General features: G+C 40.5%; 1 protein-coding gene across 1 annotated transcript in view; it reads right to left on the bottom strand.

Moving 5' to 3' along the window:
* The window catches only part of SIAH3 (siah E3 ubiquitin protein ligase family member 3), a 66,956-nt gene extending 44,126 nt beyond the window's left edge, over positions 1 to 22,830 (bottom strand). Inside the window, exon 1 of the mRNA XM_038376187.2 lies at positions 22,598 to 22,830. Coding sequence (XP_038232115.1) covers positions 22,598 to 22,732 — 135 coding nt within the window. The 5' untranslated portion in view covers positions 22,733 to 22,830. The remainder of the gene's footprint in view (positions 1 to 22,597) is intronic.
* Positions 22,831 to 24,479: the final 1,649 nt, after the last annotated feature.

Genomic DNA, 24,479 nt, shown 5'->3' with positions numbered 1-24,479 from the left:
CACTTCAAGTGTCCTGATTTTATAGGGACAGTCCCGATATTTGGGGCTTTTTCTTATATAGGTGCCTATTAGCCCCTGGTCCTGATTTTTCACACTTTCTGTCTGGTCACCCTAAATGTAGATGCTAACTACACCAACGGGAGTTAATCCACCTCTCCCTGAGGCAGTAGCTAGTCTGATGGGAAAAGTCTTCCATTGATCATTGTTTACATGAACACTTAGGTTGGCTTAACTACGCTGCTTGGGGGTGTGGATTTTTCACAACCCTGAATAACATCATTGGGCTGATCTAATTTTCTAATGTAGACCAGCTCTATGTGTGTGTCTGTGTGTAAGTGAGAGAAGAAGCAGCAGCAGAAGCAGACAGAGAAAGCAGCAGGGAAGTACCAGAGAAAAGCACTTGTAACATGTTCCTGAGAAAAAACTGAGAGCACTTTGGGGCAGAGTGTTGGCTGGAAAGAGGCTTAGAACTGAGAGCAAAGAAACTGTTTCCTGCTGCTTGATTCATACTGTGTTCAGGGAAACAGGACTTTGTGTACATTCTTTGTAAATAAACAGGATTGCATCTAAGAAATACCGGACTCATATAATTAATTCTTCCTCCTAATGGAAAGAACCAGGCAAGACCCCAAATATTGGCTAACCCCCATTTGGGACAAAAGGAGTAACAGTAGCAAGGTCCATGACTACGATAGTTTTCCTCAAATGAAATCTCCTGAAATCTGCCCATATCAAATCAGGATTTTATTCAACAACCTATTTTTACTCTGTGTTCCAAACACTTCATTTAGGTTTGGATCTAAAAAGTATTTTTATTTTTCTTCTCTTCACAATTGAGAACAATTTACTATTGTAATGCCAGCAGCTGCCGGTCCAATGCCTGGGATGAAACCTGGGATCTCTGAATCTCAGTGTAGAAGCCTCTCCTACGTGAGAAAAAGCCATATGGCTCTTAGCTAAGGCTGTAACAGACTCATCAATCTCTAACTGGGTTAGGTGCCACTAGTGGGGGGACAAAGCGCCACACCAAGCAGGCATGGATTATACTACCTAGTATGTCAGTGCCACTCACGGTCACTACATATGCAAAGTCATTACTTCTGGAAGGATATTAGCTGCAGCCCTATGTGTAATGAGCTGGTGGTCTCATTTTTGTGGAGTGGGGAGAGAATCTTGCTCTCTCTCTAACCATTCTGTGCATGTTCAGTTGATAGAGGAATTAATTTGTAAACCAACTTTGAAAGTTAGGAGGAAAATATATATAAATATATAAATAAAGGGCATAATTTGCTCTGTGAAAACCCAGGAAGTTCTCCTATAATCAAAAGAGATGGGCCACAAACAAGTCTTCGAACCAACCTTTTGAAGCCAGATCCCAGATCCCCCCTTTGTCTTTGATTTTTGGTTTGGATCCAAAACCGGAAAGAGCCCGGTTCTCCGGTTTTGTTTCAGCTGTGGCTGAAATCTCATAAAAACAAACTCATGAGTATATCCCCACTATCAAATCTAAACTCAAACTGCTTTGGCCTCAAGCCAAACTCCAGATTAATATTTAACCTAATCTAGAACTGAACAAAACTTCTCTGGTTCACCTCAAATACTCACCAGAGATCTTTCTTCTTAATTCTTCCCCTGGTGATGGTCATCAGTAGAGGCATAATTGAAAAGTAGCATTCCACAGGCAAATACTCGGGTGGCTATAGGGAAATATAATATCCCTATTGCAGGAGATGTGCACACTGCCTCTGGAGAGTCAATAAAATCTCAGGCTCTTGCTTAATTTGGACAGTAAGTCAAATGTAATCTTGAGGCCATACAATATACAGTTCAAACTAGCCTTCTGATCATATTCTGGACTCTGGGATTAAAGTTGCAGAGAGTTAAGGCCCCATCTGAAACAAACATCTTCTCAAAGGGGATGACTATTTTACTCTGGGGCGTGGGGAGGGGGATGTTGCCAGTATTGTATAAACTCTGTTTGTCCACGCTCCTATGTGTAGCTTTTGAGTCATTGTCTATAATCACAATTCACATTGACTTGTCATTTCCTCTGGTCCTGATTTCATTACCCATAACAGGAGCATAAAAAAAATCAGCATACTTAGTATATTTCCCTGCTTCAGAATCAAAGGTAGTTTCATCAGTACACGTTGTCATTTTAATTTTTCCTTGTAAAAAGCACAGCCAGCAGCAACAGTAACTAGACTCACTTGGGACTCCATCCTGCAAGGTGTTGAACACCCTCAACTTCTATTTAGCTCAAAAGGGGTTTAATCTAATCTTCTACGATATTGTTTAGGCTTCCTCAATAATAGATAGATCATTTTAAGAGTAGAGCATAGGACTAGGAGTCAGGAGATTGGGATTCTATTACTGTTTGCATCACAGTTTTAGGGCATGTCTTCACTAGCAATGTTAAAGCGCTGCCCTGGCAGCGCTTTAATGTGGCTGTGTAGTCGCGGCACCAGTGCTGGGAGACAGCTCTTCCAGTGCTATAAAAAAACCCCCACCTCCACAAGGGGAGTAGCTCCCAGCACTGATGCACTGTCTATACTGCTACTTTACAATGCTGAAACTTGTAGCGCTCGGGGGTGTTTTTTCACACCCCTGAGTGAGAAAGTTGCCGCGCTGTAAAGTGGCAATGTAGACAAGGCCTTACAGTGTGAACTTCAACATGCCATTTGATCTCTCTGGGCTCAGCTTCTCGATCTCTAAAATGGAGACAAGAGTATGTGCAAGTAGCCTGAGGGATTTCCTTTCTAGGAACCTTCTTCTAAAAACCTGGCTATTTGGCAAAGGCAAAAATTTAAGTTCTTCAGAGCAATTCTTCTGAGTCATGGATACAATATCAAAGGGAAGGGTAAGATCATCATCAAAGAGAGATAACAGATTATTTGATTATAGTCTTTTAGGCCCAGATCCTCAAAGGTATTTATGTTCAACTCCCTATGATTTCAAAGGACATTAGGTATCTAAATACCTTTGAGGATCTGGGCCTAAATACCTAAACTGATCATACAAGATGCTGTAATCTAGCAGAATAAAGCATAACAGATCCAGTCATTGGACATTGAAACTAGATATTAAATTAAGCATTTGTGCTTTTATTTCCAGTTTTAACAGTGAGGATAATAAATCATTGAAAATATACCAAAGACTGTTGTGGATTTGTCGTCACTTGAAGTCTTTAAATCGAGGTCATCTGTCTTTTTAAAAGAGATGCTATAGCTGAAGCAGAAGTTATGGGCTTGGTGCAGGAGTTACTAGGTGAGAGCCTCTGACCAGTGTGATGCAGGAGGTCAGACAAGATGATCTGAAGGTTCCCTTCTGGCCTTAAAATCCATGTAGCCATTTTTGCATGCATGGCTGGGATTGTATAACCATACTCAGGGAGGCAAGTAAATGATCCCACATTCCTGCCCAAACTCCTCACTGCTGTTACCTGTTCAAAGCTTCTAGCCTGAACAAGGAAGTAGGACCCTCTACCAACCCCACACCGCCACCAGCAGCTTTGTTCATTCTTTAAGATGTATATTTTCAGCAATGGACTTGATGAATTGATGGGACAAAGTCAATGGAAAACAGAGTGTGGGTCCCCTCACCCCTTGACTGTTTTTCCTTGACTGTTATAGACATTATAGAAGTCTTTGGATCTATACGGTATCTAAAGATAGATTGATTTATGGTTCATTTAGTTCACCTTGGTCTATTATATATTCATATGGTTAATAGTTGAACTTAAAATATGTGAAGGCAGTAGCCTGTGTGAACTGTAAAAACAGACAGTAATAAAGCAAGAGATTGTGGCTGATCTGCAGCTGATTTGTCTTTATTTGAGGATCTACTTCAGTGTCATACTTCTGAACTGCTTTTTTCAGCAGCAAACCCATAAGCAAGCTAATTAAATGTCAATTGGTTTTTGTAGACATATTTACTGAGCACAAAGAAGAGATCCATCTCTGTGGCTTTTCCTCTGTAAATATTTTTAAATAAGCAACTGGTATTTAATTACTACACTGTAAAATAATGGCAAGTAGATCTGTTTCTAGGTTCAACAGGACCATTGTTTTATGGTAATTAAATAACATCAATTGATTATATTTAGACTCAAACCTTGGAAGATCAGGAGCCTCACTTCTCAGGATAGAATTTATTGGCTCTACAGACCTTGCTTCTGGGCTGGCTCAAGCTCATACAGTTATTAAGACTTCTCAGGGTTGACAGTATTGAGAAATAGCAGGCAAGGGAAGGTGGAAGCAAGGTCTCTACTACTGTCTTGAAGGGTTTTCTTTTCACTGGAGAGAGGTGTCTCTTCAAATTTCTATTCTTGCTTGCAATCTTGAAAGGGCAGAGACTGATTACACCATAAATCCCATGTTTAATAAAATGTTGTTTTTTGAATCACAGTCTGTGTTTTGCAAATGCAAAAAAATAAAATTGTGCCTTTCACTTTTCACTGGCATTGATAGGAAACCATGTTATTAAGAACAGGATCAGGCCAATAATGGGTTTTTAATTAAAACATTTTTATTAATTTTTGCTTTTCAATGCAAACATCACAATACAAAAAGATAATTATAAGTTTATAGTATTTTTTTATTTATCGGTAATATACTGCAAAGTGCGACGATTCATATGCAAAAACCATTTCATTTAAACTCTAAAATCAACTCATTCAGTACTTTACAACCAATAGGGGACAATGCTGACAAGGTAAGGAGGGAAAGTATGCCAGCAGGGAAACAGAAGGAGGGGAGAGGGGAAGGAGTTTACGGACCAGTCAATGGGCCCTTGGGCATTCCCTAGTTGAATGTTTCTGAAAGTGGAGCCCAGATCTCTTCAAAATTATTGAACATATATATGGAGCCAATATGGATGAACCTGAGACCTTTAACACAGTCTCTGCTGAGTTGCACAAAGATACACACATCCCCACCATAACTGATAATAGATAGATCCTCCCCTACTAATTGTAAGCCAACCTGGTCCAGACGAGCACTGAAATCCATGATTAAAGATATAAGATTATGTGGAGGATCATGCACCCAACATAAAAAGACTACATATTTTTCTCCCCAGTCCATTATACATATTCAGGAAAAATTTTTTTCTTAATTTCAAGGCATCTACCCCAAGCCATATCCAATCCCTCAATTGGTACAATGGTGATCTTTGACTGTGCACCATTATCCTACAATTTTACTCCTGACACAGTTGGCAAGAAACAAAAATAGACAGAGGTTTAATATCTCACTGCTTTTAGGCCCGGATTTTGAAATGCTTATCAAGAAAGAAATTGACCTTTTCCTGGGTACCTGTAAGCCATCAACTCCCTCTGGCAAGATTCTTTGAGAAACTTGAAAAGCCTGTCTTAGAGACAAAATTATTAGCTTTGCTGAAGCTAAAAGAAAAACGGGGGATGGGGAGAAAAAGGAAAGCATAGTGCTCCTTGAAAGGAAAGTCAGAGCTGGACCAAGAATACACTAAAAATCCTTCTCCAAGATACCTATGCACTCTGCCAAAAAGAGGTACAAACTCAATAATCCGTATGTAATTCAAGCTGAGTTTGTACATTTTCTGTTAAGACAAAACTTCTGCCCCTTCACACAAGATTCTGAAAATTTTTCTTGCTAAAATATAAATATTCCAACTCACTGTGTGCCAGCAGCAGAACTACTATCAACATGAACGCTTATCAAGGCCCTGAAATCCATGAAATTGGGTAAGGCTCCTGACCCAGACACCTTGCCTGTTTTTATAAACATTTTTCTAGATCCTTTGTGTAAAGTGACTACCTTGTTCAACACGTCTCTGTAAGAAGGTAGTTCCCTCCTCTCCCACAATCTGTCCAGAGGCCTTGATTTCAGTTATTCCCAAAGTAGGGCGGGAGTTCATGTTATGCTCAGACTATAGACCAATTTTTTTCATTAGTGGTGATGTGACCATATTGGCCAAATTTTTGGCAGCCAGTCTGGAGGCAGTTGTGCCCAGCATCATATATTGAAACCAGGTGGGATTTATTAAAGGCCGGCATGACTTAGATAATTTAAGACAGTTAGTAGATGTAATAGTGGCATAGCATGATGACCCTGACACTCAAGCACTTCTGACCTTGGATGAAAAAAAGCCTTTGATCAAGTGAACTGCAAATATATGCTACATGCCCTCCAAAGATTTGGCTTTGGACTTGTTCTTACAACACAGGTTAAACTTTTACATTAGTGGCCCCGCATTTTATGTATTAACGATAACTTTTTGTTTATACTAATCCTGATACCACAACCCACACCCTTCTAGCATTAATCTAGGATTTTAGCTAACTTTCAGGGCTATAGAATTAATTGGTAAAAAAGTCAGAACTGCTTGAGATTGCCTTCTAGCAGGGTTTTCTCCCAGTGGCCATTTCATAGGCAATCAGAGGTGCTTAAATACTTGGGGATAAAAATACCAAGGGATCTAGAAAATCTTGTAAAAATGAATTTAGAACCCACCCTTTTACAGCTAGTGGAGAATACCAGTTGGTGGGAGGCAATGTTTCTCTGAGACTCTGGGGGGAAATTAACACAGTTAAGATATATATCTTACCTAGATTTTTGTACATTGATAAGAGTGGTTTCAGGCTCACAGATCTGCAGAACAATTATGTTGCCTCTGTCATGTCTCAGGCTTCTCATTGGTTCCAACCCATGAGTAACAACATCTCCATATAGATGGGGATTGAAACAGAACTAATGAAACCAATCCCCTATTGGTAGTCTTTGAATCCTCATTGTACCATACAGAGAAAACAGGGTACCCTCCTTAGTGGCCACTCAGAGAGCAAGGGCCATTTGGGTAAGTAGGTCACCAGACTGTACAAAAGTCACTGTCTGGGTTAATTCTGACTTACAGATTGGCAACCAACCAGTCATACAATGAGAATGGACTTGGTTGACAGTAAGAAGATAGTCCCATTGCAGGTCCAACAACATCAGTATAACCTCACTACCACAGTGATATAGCAATATATACAGCAGAAACATTTTTTGACTTATCACTTTGGTCCAGGAGCCAGAGGGCTGCCTGACACCTTTGAAGTACCAGTGAATAAGGCTAAGATTTTGTCATGGTTGTTTTTAGTGAAAGTCAGAGACAGGTCATTGACAACAAACAAAAATCCACGGAAGCTGTGACCTGTCCCTGGCTTTTACAAAAAATAACTGTGACAAAATAGGGAGGTGGAGGGGATCCGGCAACCACCGACGCTGCGGCTCCGGGGTCTCCCCGCATTGCCCACAGCGGCTGGGATCTGGAGGGTCCCTCCTCCACCCGTGGCAGCTGGGAGCTGCAAGGGCCCCCCATTAGCTGGGAGCTGTAGGGGGCCCCTGGCATCCACAGTGGCTGAAGTGAAAAATGTCATGGAGGTCTCTGGAAGTCACAGATTCCATGACCTCCATGATATAATCTTTGCCTTGCTCATGAACATTAGGTGCCACCCTCGGGCAGACTGTTACAAACCAAGGCACAAACCCCAAATTAGTTGTTTTCTATAATTAGCTTCACCAATCATGTATCACGTGTGAACTCCTCTAGCACTATAACAGCCGTAACAGGGCATCACAAACAGTCTCCGTGGGCGCTCCGGTCTATCCTGTCACCCAGGCAAATCTGCCTTTGTGACAGATGGTCCCTTACACCACAAGTTACAAGAACATTCAGGTTACTCCTCCAGAGGACCAGTCTCATTTACTCCAGACCAATTGCACCTCAGATCACACACTAAAGACAACACTTCTAGTCAGTCCAATAATAAACTAACTAAAGATTTATTAACCAAGGAAAGGAAACGAGTTATTTACAAGGGTAAAGCAGGTAAACATACACACATACACGAGTGACAGTCTTAGCTTCCAAATATAATAGAAGCAGCTGTAATAGGCAAACTCTATATGTCCTTTAAGCCTATCCCAATCCAAGCAGCTTGGGGTTCCCATGTTTAAATTTAGAAATATTCCCCTCCCCAAACTCCAAGCAGCATAGTAATAACTATTTCTTCTTGACAGGGATTTTTATTCCCTTGCCCAAAAGCTCGAGCTCATGGGAGGAGCTTTTGTGCATGTCCCCTCTTCATGAGCATGGGGGAAGCAATGAACAAAGTCTTATGCCCTCTGATGTTCCACAATGGCTTGTCTGGTGTCTCTAGCCTTTCTTTTGTTGGAGAGGAGATAACACCTCTTGTGGTGAACTGGTATTTCACAGGTGGTAATGCTTCTCTCCTGGAAGTGGGAGTTTACAGTTACAGAGCAAACACTTAACTATTATCTTATAGCATGGGATACAGACATTATAAGTAAGATTAATACATGCAGCATGCTACAAGCATTTCATAAAGAGTGAACACATCCATATACCTCTAAACCCCATTTTAACAATGCTAACACACAGGTGAGCCAGACTGGTTTCCAGCTATACCTTAGTTGGTATTCAGGGAGGCGTGGGCCTTGGCATGAGCTGGCACAGGTCTGCCAGCATCACAACAGGGTGTAGTAAAGATTCTCCACAAACTCTTCAGACTCACACCATCCATATATGATGAAAAAGGACCCTTTGCGTCTCAAAGTTATTACTAAATATAGGGATAAAGAGCTGGAGCATCCCTCACAGTGGTCACTTGTGTTATACAATGCAAAACATGTTTCCATAGGATTAGGCCCATAATGTCTGACTTTTTTCTTGGTGTTTGGAAGAAAGACGGACCTAGCAGTTCTGAGGCCTCCAGATGCAGTGGAATAGTTCCAATGTGCAGTGCAGCCTTTGACGACCATATGCAAGGGGTGCATACCCCTGATTGCTATGGCGCTATGTAGGAGCTATCAGAGGCAGTAAAAGATATGACTGGAGGAGAGACAGGGCAAGGACAAGAGATCCGCTGCTAAATGAATCCTCCAGCCATTGCTCTCAGTGAAGCAGGAGCTCCTCTTCCATGGCTCAGCAACTGTGTCACCATGAAAGGTTTTCCCCCTCCCGCCCCCACCCCCAGTGATGGCTCATCTTAAGTGATCACTCTCCTTTCAGTGTGTATGATAAAACCCATTGTTTCATGTTCTCTGTGTGTGTATATAAATCTCCCCTCTGTATTTTCCACCGAATGCATCCGATGAAGTGAGCTGTAGCTCACAAAAGTTTATGCTCAGATACATTTGTTAGTCTCTAAGGTGCCACAAGTACTCCTTTTCTTTTTGCGAATACAGACTAACACGGCTGCGACTCTGAAACCTGAGATTTATGTGTCCCTGCCTTAAAGGTCAGAAGCTAAATTGCTTGCATTGAGAATAACTCACTTTATTCAGAATTCTGCCTGCAACTGTACCACCTCAGGCTGTGAGCTTGTCATGTTCCAAACTCAGCAAGGCCTGGTCAGTATGTGGATGAGAAACCTCCAAGGAAAACTAAGGTTTATATAGCAGAGTTCTGATTCAGTAGGCTCCACTCTGTCCAATTAAGTTAGTACAATGCTGACAAATGCCCCAGGATGCTTTGCTGTGGTGGGTCTTTCTTATAGATGAGACATGACTAATCATTAAAGAGTTTGTCTTCACTTGGAAAATACATTGAGGTTAGCAACTTTCATGACCCCTTGACCTTTTTTCTAGTGAAGACGCAAGTTAGCACCTTCTACCTCAATGTAGCATGTTGAAGTCTACCCCACGTGGAAGTTTACATCAAGGTAGAAGGTGTTAAATTGTGTCTTCACTAGGGAAAAAATAAAGGTGTAATTCAAGGTGAGCTACACTGAATGTGAATGCTCCCAAAGAGACCAGGGCACTTTTCACAAGTGGAAGGTTGTTTGTACCCTCATCCTGGCCAGCCATAGTATCCCAGCTAACTTCTTCTACCTCAAATTATAATTTTCTGTTACCTAAGCAACCTCACAACCCCATATAGTTTCAGGTGGGGAAAACTTTCTTCACTTTCCCTCCTAAAAGCAAACAGATAAACTGTGCTGAGTAATGCTAGTACAGAATGATTGCTTCATTCTTTTCCATTGGTGGCTGCATATGAACAGTGGAAGAATGATACCTACACACATTATTTAACACTTTTTAAATGTTTTATATTTTCAAAGTACAGGTTAATCATCATGAAATAATTAGGGACACAAATATAAAATGTGGGTACCTACAATTAACTTCCAAATTCCATATTCCAACTCCGAAGTACATGTAGCCAGACTGTGAACTGAGCTGAGCATCCACCAACCTCACTGAAGTCAATGTGATCAGCAGGTTTCTCAGCACTTCTGAAAAATCATATGGACCTTATCTACAGGTCCTTCATATAGATTTAGGAGCTTAACTTTAGGCACCCACATCTGAAAATTTTGGCTCAAGTCTCAAAACACCCACATGAGGTCAGAAATTATTATTAACCAAATTTTACAGAGAGCAGGCAAGACACAGAGAGGTTAAGGGACTTCCCGAAGACCAGGCAAAACTGGGATTAGCTTTAGGATCTCCTGCCTCCCAGCATCCTACTCAAGCCACTATATCGTGTTGTTTCTTCTATTTTCTGCTCTCAGTTATATGCAAGCACCAAAGTGCTCAGAAGTGGTGGGAGGGATAGCTCAGTGGTTTGAGCATTGGCCTGCTAAACCCAGGGTTGTGAGTTCAATCCTTGAGGGGGTTATTTAGGGATCTGGGGCAAAAATTGGGGATTGGCCCTGCTTTGAGTAGGGGGTTGGACTAGATGATCTCCTGAGGTCCCTTCCAACCCTGATAGTCTATGATTCTAAATGATACAGTGATGCATGAATTAGAAATAAGTAAATCAATTAGGCTTTAGGTGAGCTGTAGCTGAGGGCAGAATTTGGCCAACAGTGTATGAAGTGTATTGGCATCCTTCTGAAGGAAAAGAGCTACGTGCATTATATTATTTCATCTGCAACTTTCATGTAAGCTGTAAAAGTCAAGAACAAAAAGGGTTGCTTTTATAAAGAGCTGAGAGGCAGGTTTCAACATCAATTATTCTTCCCTGCTAGTGAGTCAAGAAAAGGTCTTTCCTTCCTTACTAACATCTGCTTCTTTAGTCAGAGTTCTCTTGCTAAAGGAGGTAGGTTGGCTTCTGGCAAATCAAAGTGACTTTAGCTTAAGCACTAATCAGGCATAGTGCCTTGACACCATCATTGGTAACATACCGTTGCTGCTGGATTTATCTGTGAATCAAGGAAGACTCTTTCTAATCATTGGCTCACTATTAAAAATATATTAAAGGGTGGAAAAATTATTGAGAGATACCTTGCAAGTTAAGCTAATGTTTCCAGTATAACTGAAATGTTAAATTATCCACAATTGCCCTGCCAGGCCACTGGAGAGATTCAGCTAGTTTCAGATCTGTTTTCTGATAGTGCCGTCATCTTGTCCCAATAGCCTGAAAGAAAAATTCAGGCTTGGTAATCAGGACTTTCCATTATTTACAAGCCTGTGGCTGTGTTTATACAACTTCACATAACCTTAGTTTTGAGTCTCCTTCTGAAATATTTTCTGTTACGCTAAGAAATCCAGTAAAAGTTTCATTTATTTTAAAGCTATATTATTTCCTGGCTGATTTACACTCTTCTGAGATTCCAGGCACAAGATACAATTGGAAAGAAGATTCCAGTAAGGCTGCAAGGGGGAATTGGGTGAAATGATTTAGAACTACCACAAGTGCTTATATCCGTTTTCACAAGATACCTTAAATCTTGAGCTGGGTGAAGACTATAAAAAAAAAACTGCCTGCAAGTAGTCATTCCAGTTTAAAATGAATTTGATTCAGCCACCTGGCTGTCTTATTTGTGTTCACAGTCTACAAACATTGAAAAGTGTGTGTGAACAGTTCACTGTCAAGAGTTCACTGTCAAGCATTCATGCACAAGTGGTGTATTTTACAGGAGATAGGACCCTGACAGCAGTTCCTCAAACCCCTCACTAGAGCCCTGGCACAGAGGAAATTAAAGTCAAACATGGATCTGACCACCCCATTTGCAAGTAGGACCGTGACCCACCAATTATACACAATTACTTTGTGGGAATGAGAGGATAGAAAATTAAATTTAAACTCTGCATCCCAGCCAATAAGTATTATAAACAGCATAATTATTTTTAGGAATGACACCTCAGACAAGTCTGCATGGCCTTTAATGTGATTGCTAGAGAACTGCTTGTGAGCAAACCATAGAGTTAAAAAAATAATTATAACATTAATTTAATAAAAGCAAGGAATCCTTGATCCACTTGCAGACATTCCACAAGGAGAAAGAGGCTAAATTCATTGAGCAAATTATTCTCTCAGCTCTACTTAAAACATGGCTTGCTGTAGGCAGCTGGATATAAAGCACTCTGTCTTCTTCATTTAGTAATGTATTTCACATTGCCTGTACGTATCAATGAGTGACTGACATACCCCTAAGCATATTTTGGAATAATTCTCCTCATCTTTGGTCTCCCCTACACCCACAAAGCCCCCCTTTACAATACATATTAAACATAGTTGTTGAAATGATATTCCTGGCCTGTTGATCTGCCCATATCACACCTATTGCCTTCAAATTACTCCACTGGCTTCTCCACTGCAGTTTAAACTTCCTGTACTTGGACTAACGGCCCTGCACAGCTCTGCCCCTGCCTGCTGATCCATCCTAGTCACCCACTGTGTCCGTCTCCTAATCAGCTTCAATGCCCTGTTTATCTGCTTCAACTCTCTTCCCTACATATTTCCTGAGCTAGTCTGAAAAGCCATTCTCCACTTCTCCTGACGAGCGCCATCTTCCATGACTCCTACAAGAAAGGAGTCCAGGACATGTATTTTTGTATAGACCCGTTTTTTTTAATTAAATGTCTGTTTCACATTGCCAGGTATCTTCCACTTCTTCGCTGAGTATCCACACGATCTTAAGTCCATACCTTTCTCCTCTGCCTTCACCCTTTTGTTTTGTGGCACCCCTCTCTTTGACATTATCTGAAATTAGATTGTATGCCCTTTGGGACAGGAAGCATGTTGCCTTATCTGTACCTTGGGGTAACTTGCACACACTTGTAAAATAATATTGCATATGATGTTTGGATGCAGTGCTCATATCCATATCACCTGTATCATCTTAAAGAGGTATGACAATCTTGGCTGGATTTTCTTTTGGAAAAACCAAAGGAACCATTTTTGTTAGCTGTGGTCTCAGACCTGGAAGTGGCCTGGCCAGATTTACTACTTGTTAGATGATAGCTACCTATAATCAGAGACATCTTCTCTCAAGCTCTTAGTACCTCTCGAAAGAAGAAACTTACATGCAGCCCACAAGCCAAACCTGGCTCACATGGCTCTAAAATGTAGTTTACAATTGTCCTTATCGTTATCAGAGGGATGCAGCTAGTAGAGACAACAGGACCCATATGCAACCCTGCATCTTGATTGGAGCAGATGATGCATTGCAGCATGGGAACCAATAGTTTTTCTAGCATGTACCTCCCTATTAAAAGGAGAGGAAGGCTGAATTTTATTCTGTTTTATACAAACTAAGTGTGGCTCTCAGGCTCCTGGCAAGTTCCTACTACAGTCTCCAGCTGAATGAAATTTGGATATCTCTAGCATGAAGACAGATGACTAAGCCCCCAACCCTACAAAAAAAAGTCTACACGCACACTAAATTCTAAGCATGTGAGTAATCCCTTTAAGTTCATGGTACTACTTCTGTGCTTAAAGTCCAGTACAAATCTGTTTGCAGGATGTGGGTCTGCAATGCTAAATATTCTGACACTGTCAATAACGTCATCCTGCAGTTACCATCTCAAACTCTCATTTCAGCAAAGCCTGAAGGTGACCAGAGATGTAACCTTTCGCCTACCCCAGCCAGGACACAGAACCACCTTTGTGTTTATTTACTAGGTTTTCACACTTATTACTTTGCTTATTTTCCACATGGCAGTCTCTAACATTGTAAGCAAGTTTTCATTTTCTGGGAGGGTGATGCTCTTCTCTGATCTGTTGAAGCCCACCTCATTGTTTATCTGTAGCCTTTATTTGTTTTCTACACAATAAGAGGGGAAAAATCTAATCAAATCAGTAACCTATCTCGTTTGTGCTCCATTTTTCTGTGCTTTGCTTTTCATTTCAATGGACAGATGGTGCCAGAGAAAGGACAATCTTGGTAAACTTCAGGTTTGGGAGTCAGGGGATTTGGATACTATTCCAATCTGTGCCACAGATTTCCTGTGGGATTTTGGCAAGTCACCTAACTTCTCTGGAGCTCAGTTTCACCATCAGTAAAATAAGGATAATAACACATTCCTTCTTCACAGGGATGATGTGCGGATAAATCCATTGTTTGCCAGACACTCAGAAATGCCTCTAAATAAGTTATCTGCTTCTTGATTCAGGTGGTACACTGAGTATATGTAAGGCAGCTCATCTGAAGTGTCAGGATATTTCCCCCTCCCCTCCTCTTAAAATAGAACACTTGGGTAGAACATGTTTCATGCATCAAGCGGAAATCTTGTATGTGGTGTTGGACTCTCAGGCCATCAAGCCTTTGTGGTTGCGCAGGAACAGACCAAATGGTGAGTGATCACTACGGCCGACTGTCTGGCTAAGCGTTGAAGAAGAAGAAAGAAGAAGAAGAAGCTCACACTGAGGTTACTAGAAAACCTCCATGCACCACTGAAATTTTACCCCTGGTGCTGCTATACTCATTCCTGCCACTGAGGCCATATATCTCTAGAAAAGAATTCCAATAAACAGAGATATTGAGAAACGTCTGAAGGTACATGATGCATTCAGATTTAGTCACACATTTCCATTCACATCAATGAGGGGAAAGGGGTTAAATCTCTCTGCTTTTACAGTTCCTGAATATCTTCTGACTTGACTGGTGATTGTTTTGCTGGTGTAGTCTAGCAATAGCTGAATTGAATGTATGGAACAATTAGTTGATTGAATGATTGTAATTTTGTTTCAATTACTTAAATTGCAAATTCCAATCCTGCACTGAAGTCTGTGGAGCGGGACAGGAGCAGGCCAAAATCAGGTTATTAAAAAGCAAGCAGGAAAACCTTTTGCTTCAGGTTTTCTAACAGCAGGCAAGTAGCAGTGTGAGGGACAACAGAAAGGAGAGGAAGGTACTTAACAGAAAGAGACAGGCTATGAAAAGAGATAAAAATGAAGCAATCCGACAAGGTGCTTAATGCCTTGACAGTCAGGCTTTCAGTTTCCAAATAAAACACCTATCAGGACAAAAAGGCATGCTAGGAAATTGCTCACAATACAGCTATGTCCAGACAAAAACCTCAGCTCCGAACACACTCAGACTGGCAAAGTTTGGATCTGGAGCAAATGAATTTGGCAGCTCATCTCTCCTCGCATTGCAGCATCTATTATAAAAATTGAGCCAAATGGGGGCAAAATATTTCCTAGATCCCTTTTGATTTTCTAAAGAAAACTTCATCTTATCAAACGGAAACTGCATTCCTTCCCTTCCAACCTCCCAGGCAAAGACCTGAGGGCAACATCTCTCAAGGCAAATGAAGAGGTCTCTTATTTTCCTTTGTGTGTGTAAATGTTGTGCATGTGAGAGGTGCCAGATTGACAGCTCTGGAATCCTCTGTGTAAACTGACTCCCCTGGGTACTGATCCCTCTCATATGGCAGGAGTATTAACCTTTGTCACCCTGACCCAGGTCAGATGAGTAGAACCAGGAAATAAAGTCCAGTCTCTTATCAGTATGCCTGTGTGTCATACATTTATCACAGCCTCTGTTTAGTCCCAGAACAGGTTCAGAATAGGCAGTGTCAGTGTAAAGCTTCCCCACCCTCTACCTGGAACATGTCTTAACCCTGACTTGTAAGGAGGGTGAGAAGGTAATTCAGTCTCCATGAACATTACAGTGTTGCCAATTTGGACAATTTTATTGCGAGTCTAGCCATTTTGAAGGTGTGTTATGAGCCCCCACCCCACATGCTGGAACCGAAGCATCTCAGCTTTCATTTGAAGAAGAAAAGTACGTTTTTAGCCCTTATGGATGCAGAGAAAAGCTTGAAAACATAGACCCGAAAGTCTCCAACACCAAAAGACAAATAAAAAGAGCCCAGCATTTATTCTTGTTTAAATCTCATGATTTTTGAGCCAAACTCATGATTTACGGGTGCCTAAACCCATGATTTTTGAACGCATGGGGTTGGCAACACTGCATTTAATCTGTGGCTTCTCTGCTGAGTAACCTACAAAGCATGCCAATTAGTGCCAGTTGTGATTATTTTTTGTGTGACACATGTCCACTGGGAACCGGATCGAGACCTATCAACTCATTTCACATTGTCAGGCCTTTCATTCACACATCTCTTTCGTTTGCACCCAGTGTGTTAGCAATAGTCACCCTATGGGGCTACATTCCTCCTGAGACATATTGGCCCATTATGTGCAATAGAATTTAAGGACTACATTGAAAGATGATGGGTATTGTGTGTTGTGGGTGGGGCTGATGGATCAGCATGTGGGACCCTATTAAATAGTTAGTTAAAAACACCTGCTGTCAAATCCCCTGCTGAGAAGATGGGTATTTCTCTATTATTATAAAAACTGCACTGTCTTCTGTTGAAAATGTCTGACTTGAAACTGCTTGTGAGGAAATTTTTCTCTTTAATAAAAACTTTTTAAATCACATTCCTCTCAACACCAAACAAAATTTACCTGTCCTGCTCCCAGTGCTGTATCTTGTCGGACAATAGCAATAGTTAATCTCCCTCAAGAGGGGTGGGGGGCGCTTTAAGACAATTAAGTCAGAAACTATTTTTCCCTCCATTTCTTTTGCTTTATTTTCTCTTAGGAGAGATCACAACTGCTGTTCTATGTGATTACAGTTAAACTCGGAGCTGTCCTAATTTTAAACTGTAATGTCTGTGTTAGACATTTAAAATGGAGCCCTTGTTGCCCTGTGCTAAGCCTCTGTGGGGTGTGTGTTTGTGCGTGTGTCTATAAACTCAGGGCTAATGGGTTACAATAGAGAAGAACTCCAGGGATTAGCTAGATAGAGGCATTAATAGACGGTCTCCCCCAAGGGAGCGTCAGTGAAGCATGCTCCCACATGCCTTTGATGCAGGAGAAGGGTCATGCATGAATCACGATGTTTGCGTTTGCACAGAGATGTAGCAAACTGCAGAGGTTTCTTGACTATTTGTCATTATGCTGATTTCCAGGTTTACATTTAGACACCTGTTCAGCCGAGGCAGAGGTTAAGGGATGCAGCAAGTCAGCTACGGTTGGCGCCTTCTCTAGGGACACTATGCTCACACCGAAGGCTTTAGCTAAAGCTTTTACCTCTTCTTCAAATTACTCTGTGTCAAATACTAATTGAGGAATAACCTAAAGCTAATAAGGACTCATTTGCACTATCACACGAACCATGTTTATAATGTAGTATGTGTGTACATATTGTATTCTGAATGCCCTCTAGTGGTTATTGTTACTATAGTATTACTTAATATGGGAAATTGCCTGCTGAACTAAACCAGTCAGAATCCTGAACCAGAAAGGAAGGGCTTCTGGGTGGGGAGAGTGGAAAAATATAGCAGAGGGGGTTGTTAGCAGCACATTTCAAGCTGTCTCGCTCTTTCCTTACACTAAATAAATAATTAAATCCCACGTGTGTACAATACACCACGGCACTTAATCCTGGTTCAAAGTCTGTTGGGGATAAAGTGGATTACAACGCAGTCTGGCTGACCAGTGTGTGTGGAGACATAGTATTATAACAGGATTAAAAACCCTTCTCTCCTTCAGTTAAAGCAGATTTATTTGGGTTTTTTTTAAGATCTGGTTATAACAGTTTGGCCCTGTGAGCCATGCAATACTCTGAGCGGCTACAAGATTAAATGATGCTTAGGCACCTCTATAAATATCGTCCCTTATGATAATGTCATGAGAGCCTAACGGTCCTACAGAAAGGAGGAAAGATGGTCTTATAAGAACAACACATTCGAGAAAAGAATGAACGTATGTAATAAACAAAGGAAGGTGGCATTAATCACAACAAGATAGAGTTACATAAAGTCACCAGGGCATAAATTGTAAACTTTTGGGAGGTTTTTATTATGTGTGTGTACAGTGTCTAGCGCAAAACAGCCTCAATCTTGATTAGGGCCCATAGGCACAACCATAATAAAAATATTATATTATTGTCACTAAAAGAAAAGGGGTACTTGTGGCACCTTAGAGACTAACAAATTTATTAGAGCATAAGCTTTTGTGAGCTACAGCTCACTTCATCGGATGAAGCTTATGCTCTAATAAATTTGCTAGTCTCTAAGGTGCCACAAGTACTCCTTTTCTTTTTGCGAATACAGACTAACACGGCTGCTACTCTGAAACCTGTCATTATTGTCACTGTTATTGTTATTATTATTAATTATTATTATTATTATTATTATTAATAATAATAATAATTAAGGAGGACATATTCCATTGTAAGTCTGAACTGCTGCAGCAAAAGAAAGAAGCAGAGACTTTTGAGTTCACTGGTCTTCTGCCATCCCTGTAATTTCCTGCCTTCCTATTTTCTGTTTGGGAACTGAAATATAAGTCATGAAAGAGTTGATAGCTTCACCACTTCTCTTGTGGTCAGATTAGCAGGATCTGGAAGGAAGAGGAACCTGAACAGTAGAGTTATCATTAATGGAAAAAAGAAAAGAAAAGAAACACACTGACCCTTCTTTACACATGAACCAGCATACATTCCTGTTCTTTCCACGCAGAGAAAGTACTTAAAACTTTCACAGTAAGCTAAATGGCCTTTATCCAGGTGCAATGAGCATTGCTTCTTTAAACAACCCCCTTTAATTATCGTGGTCTTAAAGAGCGTAATCATTTAGCAAGTGTCTAGCTACATAATAATGCTTTTGCCTTTTATTTCAAAAGGGAGGCATCACATTGTCTGTATGCTTGAAGGAATCCCAGGTTGCTAAGTAATGGATATAATATGATTGAGAATGAAGGTGACCTATAGAAGCATGGTAAATACATGATTTTCTCTGCTCAGCAAGTGAATTTTGATTACAGCTCAGCACATGCCTCTGGTTTTAAGATGCTTGTGGCATTCTTGTGAAAGCTCATGAAAGGAGAAAGTACAAAAAGCTGCAAGAAAGAGAAATAGGTTTCAAAAAACCTATTTATACCCACATCAAATAAAGAAAATTGAGGGCGATGGTTGTAATCTTGTCTGTCCTTGTTTACAGCTGCCTGTGTTAGTCTGTCATACGAAGAGAAAATAACAGCAGATCAATACAGCTATCTGCATTGATATTTTAACTTGTTTTTAAAATACACTAAATGGAGCATAAGCCTACCTAGTTAAGTCTTTTCTGCCTGAAGAGGAATACATGTTTGTAAGTGTGTATTTTGCTGCCAACATAGAGACCAGCACTAAAGGAATTGGTAAAGTGGCACTCTCTTTACAGTCATGGGGCTGAATTCTGATCTCACTTACAGTACACTTGAATGAATATGGAGCACTGGAATTTCTTTGGATTTACCACAGTGTTAGGAAGACTAGAACTTCGCACAATCTTGCACTGCAGAATATTAGCATTTCCCTGCATTGCACTGGTCAGTAAACATCTTGGTAAATACAGGATCACGGAATCATGTAAAATGTACATGATGTGTAACCACAGAGTCTCAGATTGGGCTTGATCCTACGTACACTGAAAGCCCCCATTGACTTTAATGGTGCAGGACAAGGGCCCTGGTGCAAATTGACTTCAGTGGAGCTTGCCAGTGTACACCAATTGAGAATCTGCCCATATGGGATGTGTCAAGATAATTGATCATATCAAGAAATGTGATAAGCCTTTCATTTATTGTTCGTATTAAAATAGCAATCACATCAGTGTTCCATTGTGCTAGGCGTGGCACAGATCTGGTTGCTACTGTAAGACCAATCCCTGCCCAAAGAGATGATCATTTTAGTGTGAGCACAAATGCTCATCATTTTGGGTGAAGAAAGTGCTTGTGCTCATGGCCCTTGTTCTTGGTCAGATTTGTTCTCTCATTGTTACATCTTGCAGAGTTAATCGCTATTTTTACTTGTTTTACATTTTAGGATTGTCCAAAAATAAATAAATAAATAAAAATTGTGGTTAAAATGACCAAATCATGGATAGTAAAATATGGGACATCAAAGTTTGTCATAATACTATAAGTCACCTAAGGAGTATATTTGCCTTTTTATTTTAAAGTAATACATCACTTGTATTTTATTTCTGAAATTCATAATTTATGTAATTTATTAATATTTGTACAGTGCCTAGCATTATGAGGCCCTATCTGCTTGTAGTCTTTAGATGCTAGCTCTATGACAGTTAATTAACAATTATCATTTTTCTAATTACCAAATATAGAAATCTTTGAAAATATTTCACTATTATAGTGTTCTGTGACAAGTTTCAAGTAATAGATCATTTATACGTTAATAACTTTGCAGCACACTTCACTTTAGAAGTCACTGGTTTTTTTCATATTGAAATGGTTTCTTGACCACACTCATGTCCCCCTAGTGTTATAATGTATGCAGTGAAACATGCTCGCTGGACCTGATCCTGCAAAACCACCACATGAGCCACTCCCATTGAAGGAAAGGGGAGTTTTTGTTATGGGTCCAATCCTGCTGTTCCACCACATCTGAAACTCCCATTTGCTTCAGTGGGACTTCTGCATGTAATGCCTGAGGCAAAGCCCAGTGAAGTCAATGGAAAGACTCCTGACGGCAGTGGGCTCTGGATCAGGCCCCTGAATGGCTCAGCCATTATGAACTCAGATAGTGAGACACTATTTATTTCTGGGGATAAAGAAGAAAAGCACCAAATTGTTTCAAAGCATTGGAATGTACAGACTGCAGCTCCAATTTGAGATAAATTAAGAATGCTCTGATTAACTGCAAGCCCAATCTGCCATAGTGCTGAGCACCCTAAACTTCCACTGCCTTTCCTGGGCACTCTACATCCTGCTGGACTGGCACTTTTCTAGGCTCCACTGTATCTCAACTGGCAATAACCTAGGACACTCGTTTCATGCTTCTTGTTGTTGTTTTAAGCAGAATGATTTGATGGTCTCCTGCTACCGTGATATATCAAAGGGGTTAAAATAGAATTATCCATTTTATTAAAATAACTTCACTTACAGAGTCTGAATATTTCTTTCTGCATAGTTCCTCCCTATTCCGAACAGTCACATCATACCTTAAGATAATAGGTTTTTTAAATAGGTTGTATTGGTGGGGGGAGGGGAGGAACCACTTTGCAAGAGATGAGATGAGAAGTGAGCTAGTCTCTAAACGTTCCCTTTGCAGCCCTGCAATGCCTGCCCTATCTCATCCACACTGCTGGGGGCTCCCAACGTGCTCTTGGCATGCTTAGAAACATACCCTCCAGGAGTGGCTGTACTTCTAGAAATGACCTCATCTCATCAGTGTGACTCCCCAAGTTAGTGTTGTCCGATACTGTAAATAGCATTCCTAGCAACCTACATTTTGTGAGCGCTACTTTCTGGAATAATGAAAAACAAGATCGTGGTGGCAATAAACAATGGCATTTTAAAGGCATTTAGGTGCCTACCTCCCATTGGCACCAAGTTCTGAGGTGAGACCCGTTCTCTCAAAGGATCCCCTAACGCCCTATGCTGGGAAGAGGTTCCCTTTGAGGTCCTGACAAGGACTTTGGGACAGCCAAAGAAGAGTCTACCTAAAGAATCCATCTGTGGTTTTAGATAAGGCTAGTGCATGGCAGGACAGGACATTCTGTTCAAGAGAGGTCGGTGAGGATCTCCAGCAAGCCAAGATGGGCATTGATAAAACTGCTAATTTGTTACCATAATAAACCCATTAAAGACTCCCAATAGTCTGTTTGTCTCAGTAGTTGTTTGGTTCCTCTCTAGATGAAATCACAATCATTGGGTTTGGGCATAGGCTCAGCTATGTCAATGGAAATCTAGAAACTTACTAAGAGCATTTAGCAAGAGGGTTATTGTATGGTGACTATAAATGGTTTTGCTTTATTAAGGCTAATTTAAACTCATGACTAAAATATGTTCACCTTGCAAATGACTAGGGGCACTTTATATGCCAAATGAAATTGTTCAAATTCCCTTTAGAAGAAATAGACAAACACTCAAAGAAAACCTTTCTCTCTCCCTCTCCAGCTTGCTAGTCAGCAGCATTTTACCCTTTGGTATCAGATAGTTCGGAAGGATTTCCAGGTTCTGTGTTTACAATGTTTCACAAAAGGAAACAGATTTTCATGAAACTAACTTTTCCAATATTTTTTTCCCCAAACATTTGCCTCTTGAATATTTGATACACAGACGAAGGGGGAGGAGGGATGGGCTACTAGTGGGAGAAGCAACAACTTCACAATATTCCCTGTAGCCACTGATTGCTTGCCTTTAGCTCTAAAGTAAACCAAACAGAAAGACCATATGAAACAGTCTCTTTGCTAGTAAAGTGTTCACAACAATCTGCCTATTTTGCTCGAACATCATTTCACTCCCTATGGAGAAACAAATGAGTAGCAAAAAACACTGGAATAGAAACATATTTTTAACTCACCTTTAGGCTGTGTGTTGGGTTTACGACACAGACAAGTTGCCCAGCAGCTGAAAAAACCCTCTTAGCCTTGTAATGTTGAAACCTAAGGTGAATAAGATCTAATACAGCCCCAAAGCACTGAGTGAAGAAAAGCATCACAACTTTTGTTGTTGTTGTTTGGTGAGGAAAGCAATGAAGGAGACTGTCAGTCCTTGAGACTGGGGAAGGAGTGCAGCCTGTGAGAACTACACTCCTGCATAGCTTAGTGTGCCTTCATATTCATCGTCAAAATAAGACGGTTAGAATCTTGCAGCAGTGGGTCAGCCAATCAAAAGGACCGGAATGTTATCCTTGAGGTCCAGAGACAGCCAATAACAAATGCTGCACCCCCCTACAAAAACTCCCTGATGAATTGAGCCTGGTGGAGAATGCATTATTGAACATTACCATACATCAGTACATTGCATTTATCTTGTGATTACAGCCAGCCATACATAATGCTGTGGAGATATGCAGACAAAATTGATTGTTTAATGTCTCCATTTATTAATTGACTTAATTTAACACAAGAGCTCTCTAATATCAAGGCTAAATGTAAAACATTAAAAAAAATCCACCAGTAAAACTGTGAGAAAGTAGCCAAATAGATTAAGTATACTCTATGTTTTACTTAAAAAAGCAGCTCGGGAGAAAAAAATCAAATGTTAGGAGAGTATTACAATTTCTTCTAGGGATTAAGCAGAAGCAGATCTGTATATATAAATAAATCTATATGTGTGTGTATGTGTGTTTGCAAGCTGCAGTTAGGATTTATAGCACTCTGATGTTTTCTGAATCTTATTCTCAACTATTTTTCAGCAAAGAAATTCCAAGTGCCCTAATACAGCTTTCTTAACAAGATAAGACCAGCTCTTCAGCTGGCATAAATTGGCTTTGTTCCATTAAAGTCAATGGAGCTTTCTGATTTACACTAGCTGAGGATCAAGTCCATGGTATCCAAAAAGTAGTAATTACTGGATGCTGGAACTAGGAGAGCACAAAAAGGCACAGAGCATGCTTCTAAAAATAATGAAATACATGATGCATGAATGCACCCACACAGAGAAACTAACACTGAAGGAAAAGTGGCTTATAAATCAATGGAATAATTACAGATGCAGAAGGCTTTTACTTGTCATTCATTTGCATAGAGGTGGGCAGCAAATTGCTAATTAACCACTAGATTGTCCTACACATTAAAAATGGGATTAAGATCATGCATGCAAAATAATATGCTTTGCTATATTATTACTAATATATCTCTGCTTTGGTGAGTAAAGGACATTGCTCTAAACCACCAAGACTTGTTAAACTTGAGTCCCATGACAGGGCTTTACTGGGGTGGAAGTTCCATAGCAAATGTGTGGCTCAAAATGCTTATTCATTTTGTGGGAGAATTCTGTGTGATCTGTTGCTCTGCTTGTTAATAAATCAAAGAGGGCTAATTTAATTAGCTCTCTGCCTGTACTTCCTATCAGGGTGCTATTTCGGATTGCTGGCTAAGTACTCAGATGGCTTATTTAGCCTTTGTAATCCTTTTCCCTTCAGAGCATAACAGATAAAAGTAGCTCTTTGTTGTTGTTTTTTTAAACATGAGACCAGCCTGGATCAGAATTCTGCTCATGACGGACAAGCCGACATACCGAGCCAGCTCCAATCTGTGACTGAATTGTCACAACTGCTAGTTCCTAAATCAATACTGTCTCTGCCAGACTGCAGAAGATCTTTGCAAAAACCTTGAATAGATAAATATGTGGGATATTGTGAAATTCTGGTACAGTAGGTGATGCAAAGAGAAAAAACGGAGAACAGAAAATTTGCTTCAAAATTAGAACAAAAGTTATTCCTTGCAGTTCTGGGACTA

This window comes from Dermochelys coriacea, chromosome 1 (genome assembly GCF_009764565.3).
Source record: "Dermochelys coriacea isolate rDerCor1 chromosome 1, rDerCor1.pri.v4, whole genome shotgun sequence".
NCBI classification, from domain to species: Eukaryota; Metazoa; Chordata; order Testudines; family Dermochelyidae; genus Dermochelys; species Dermochelys coriacea.
This window is presented reverse-complemented; position numbering and strand designations above follow the sequence as displayed.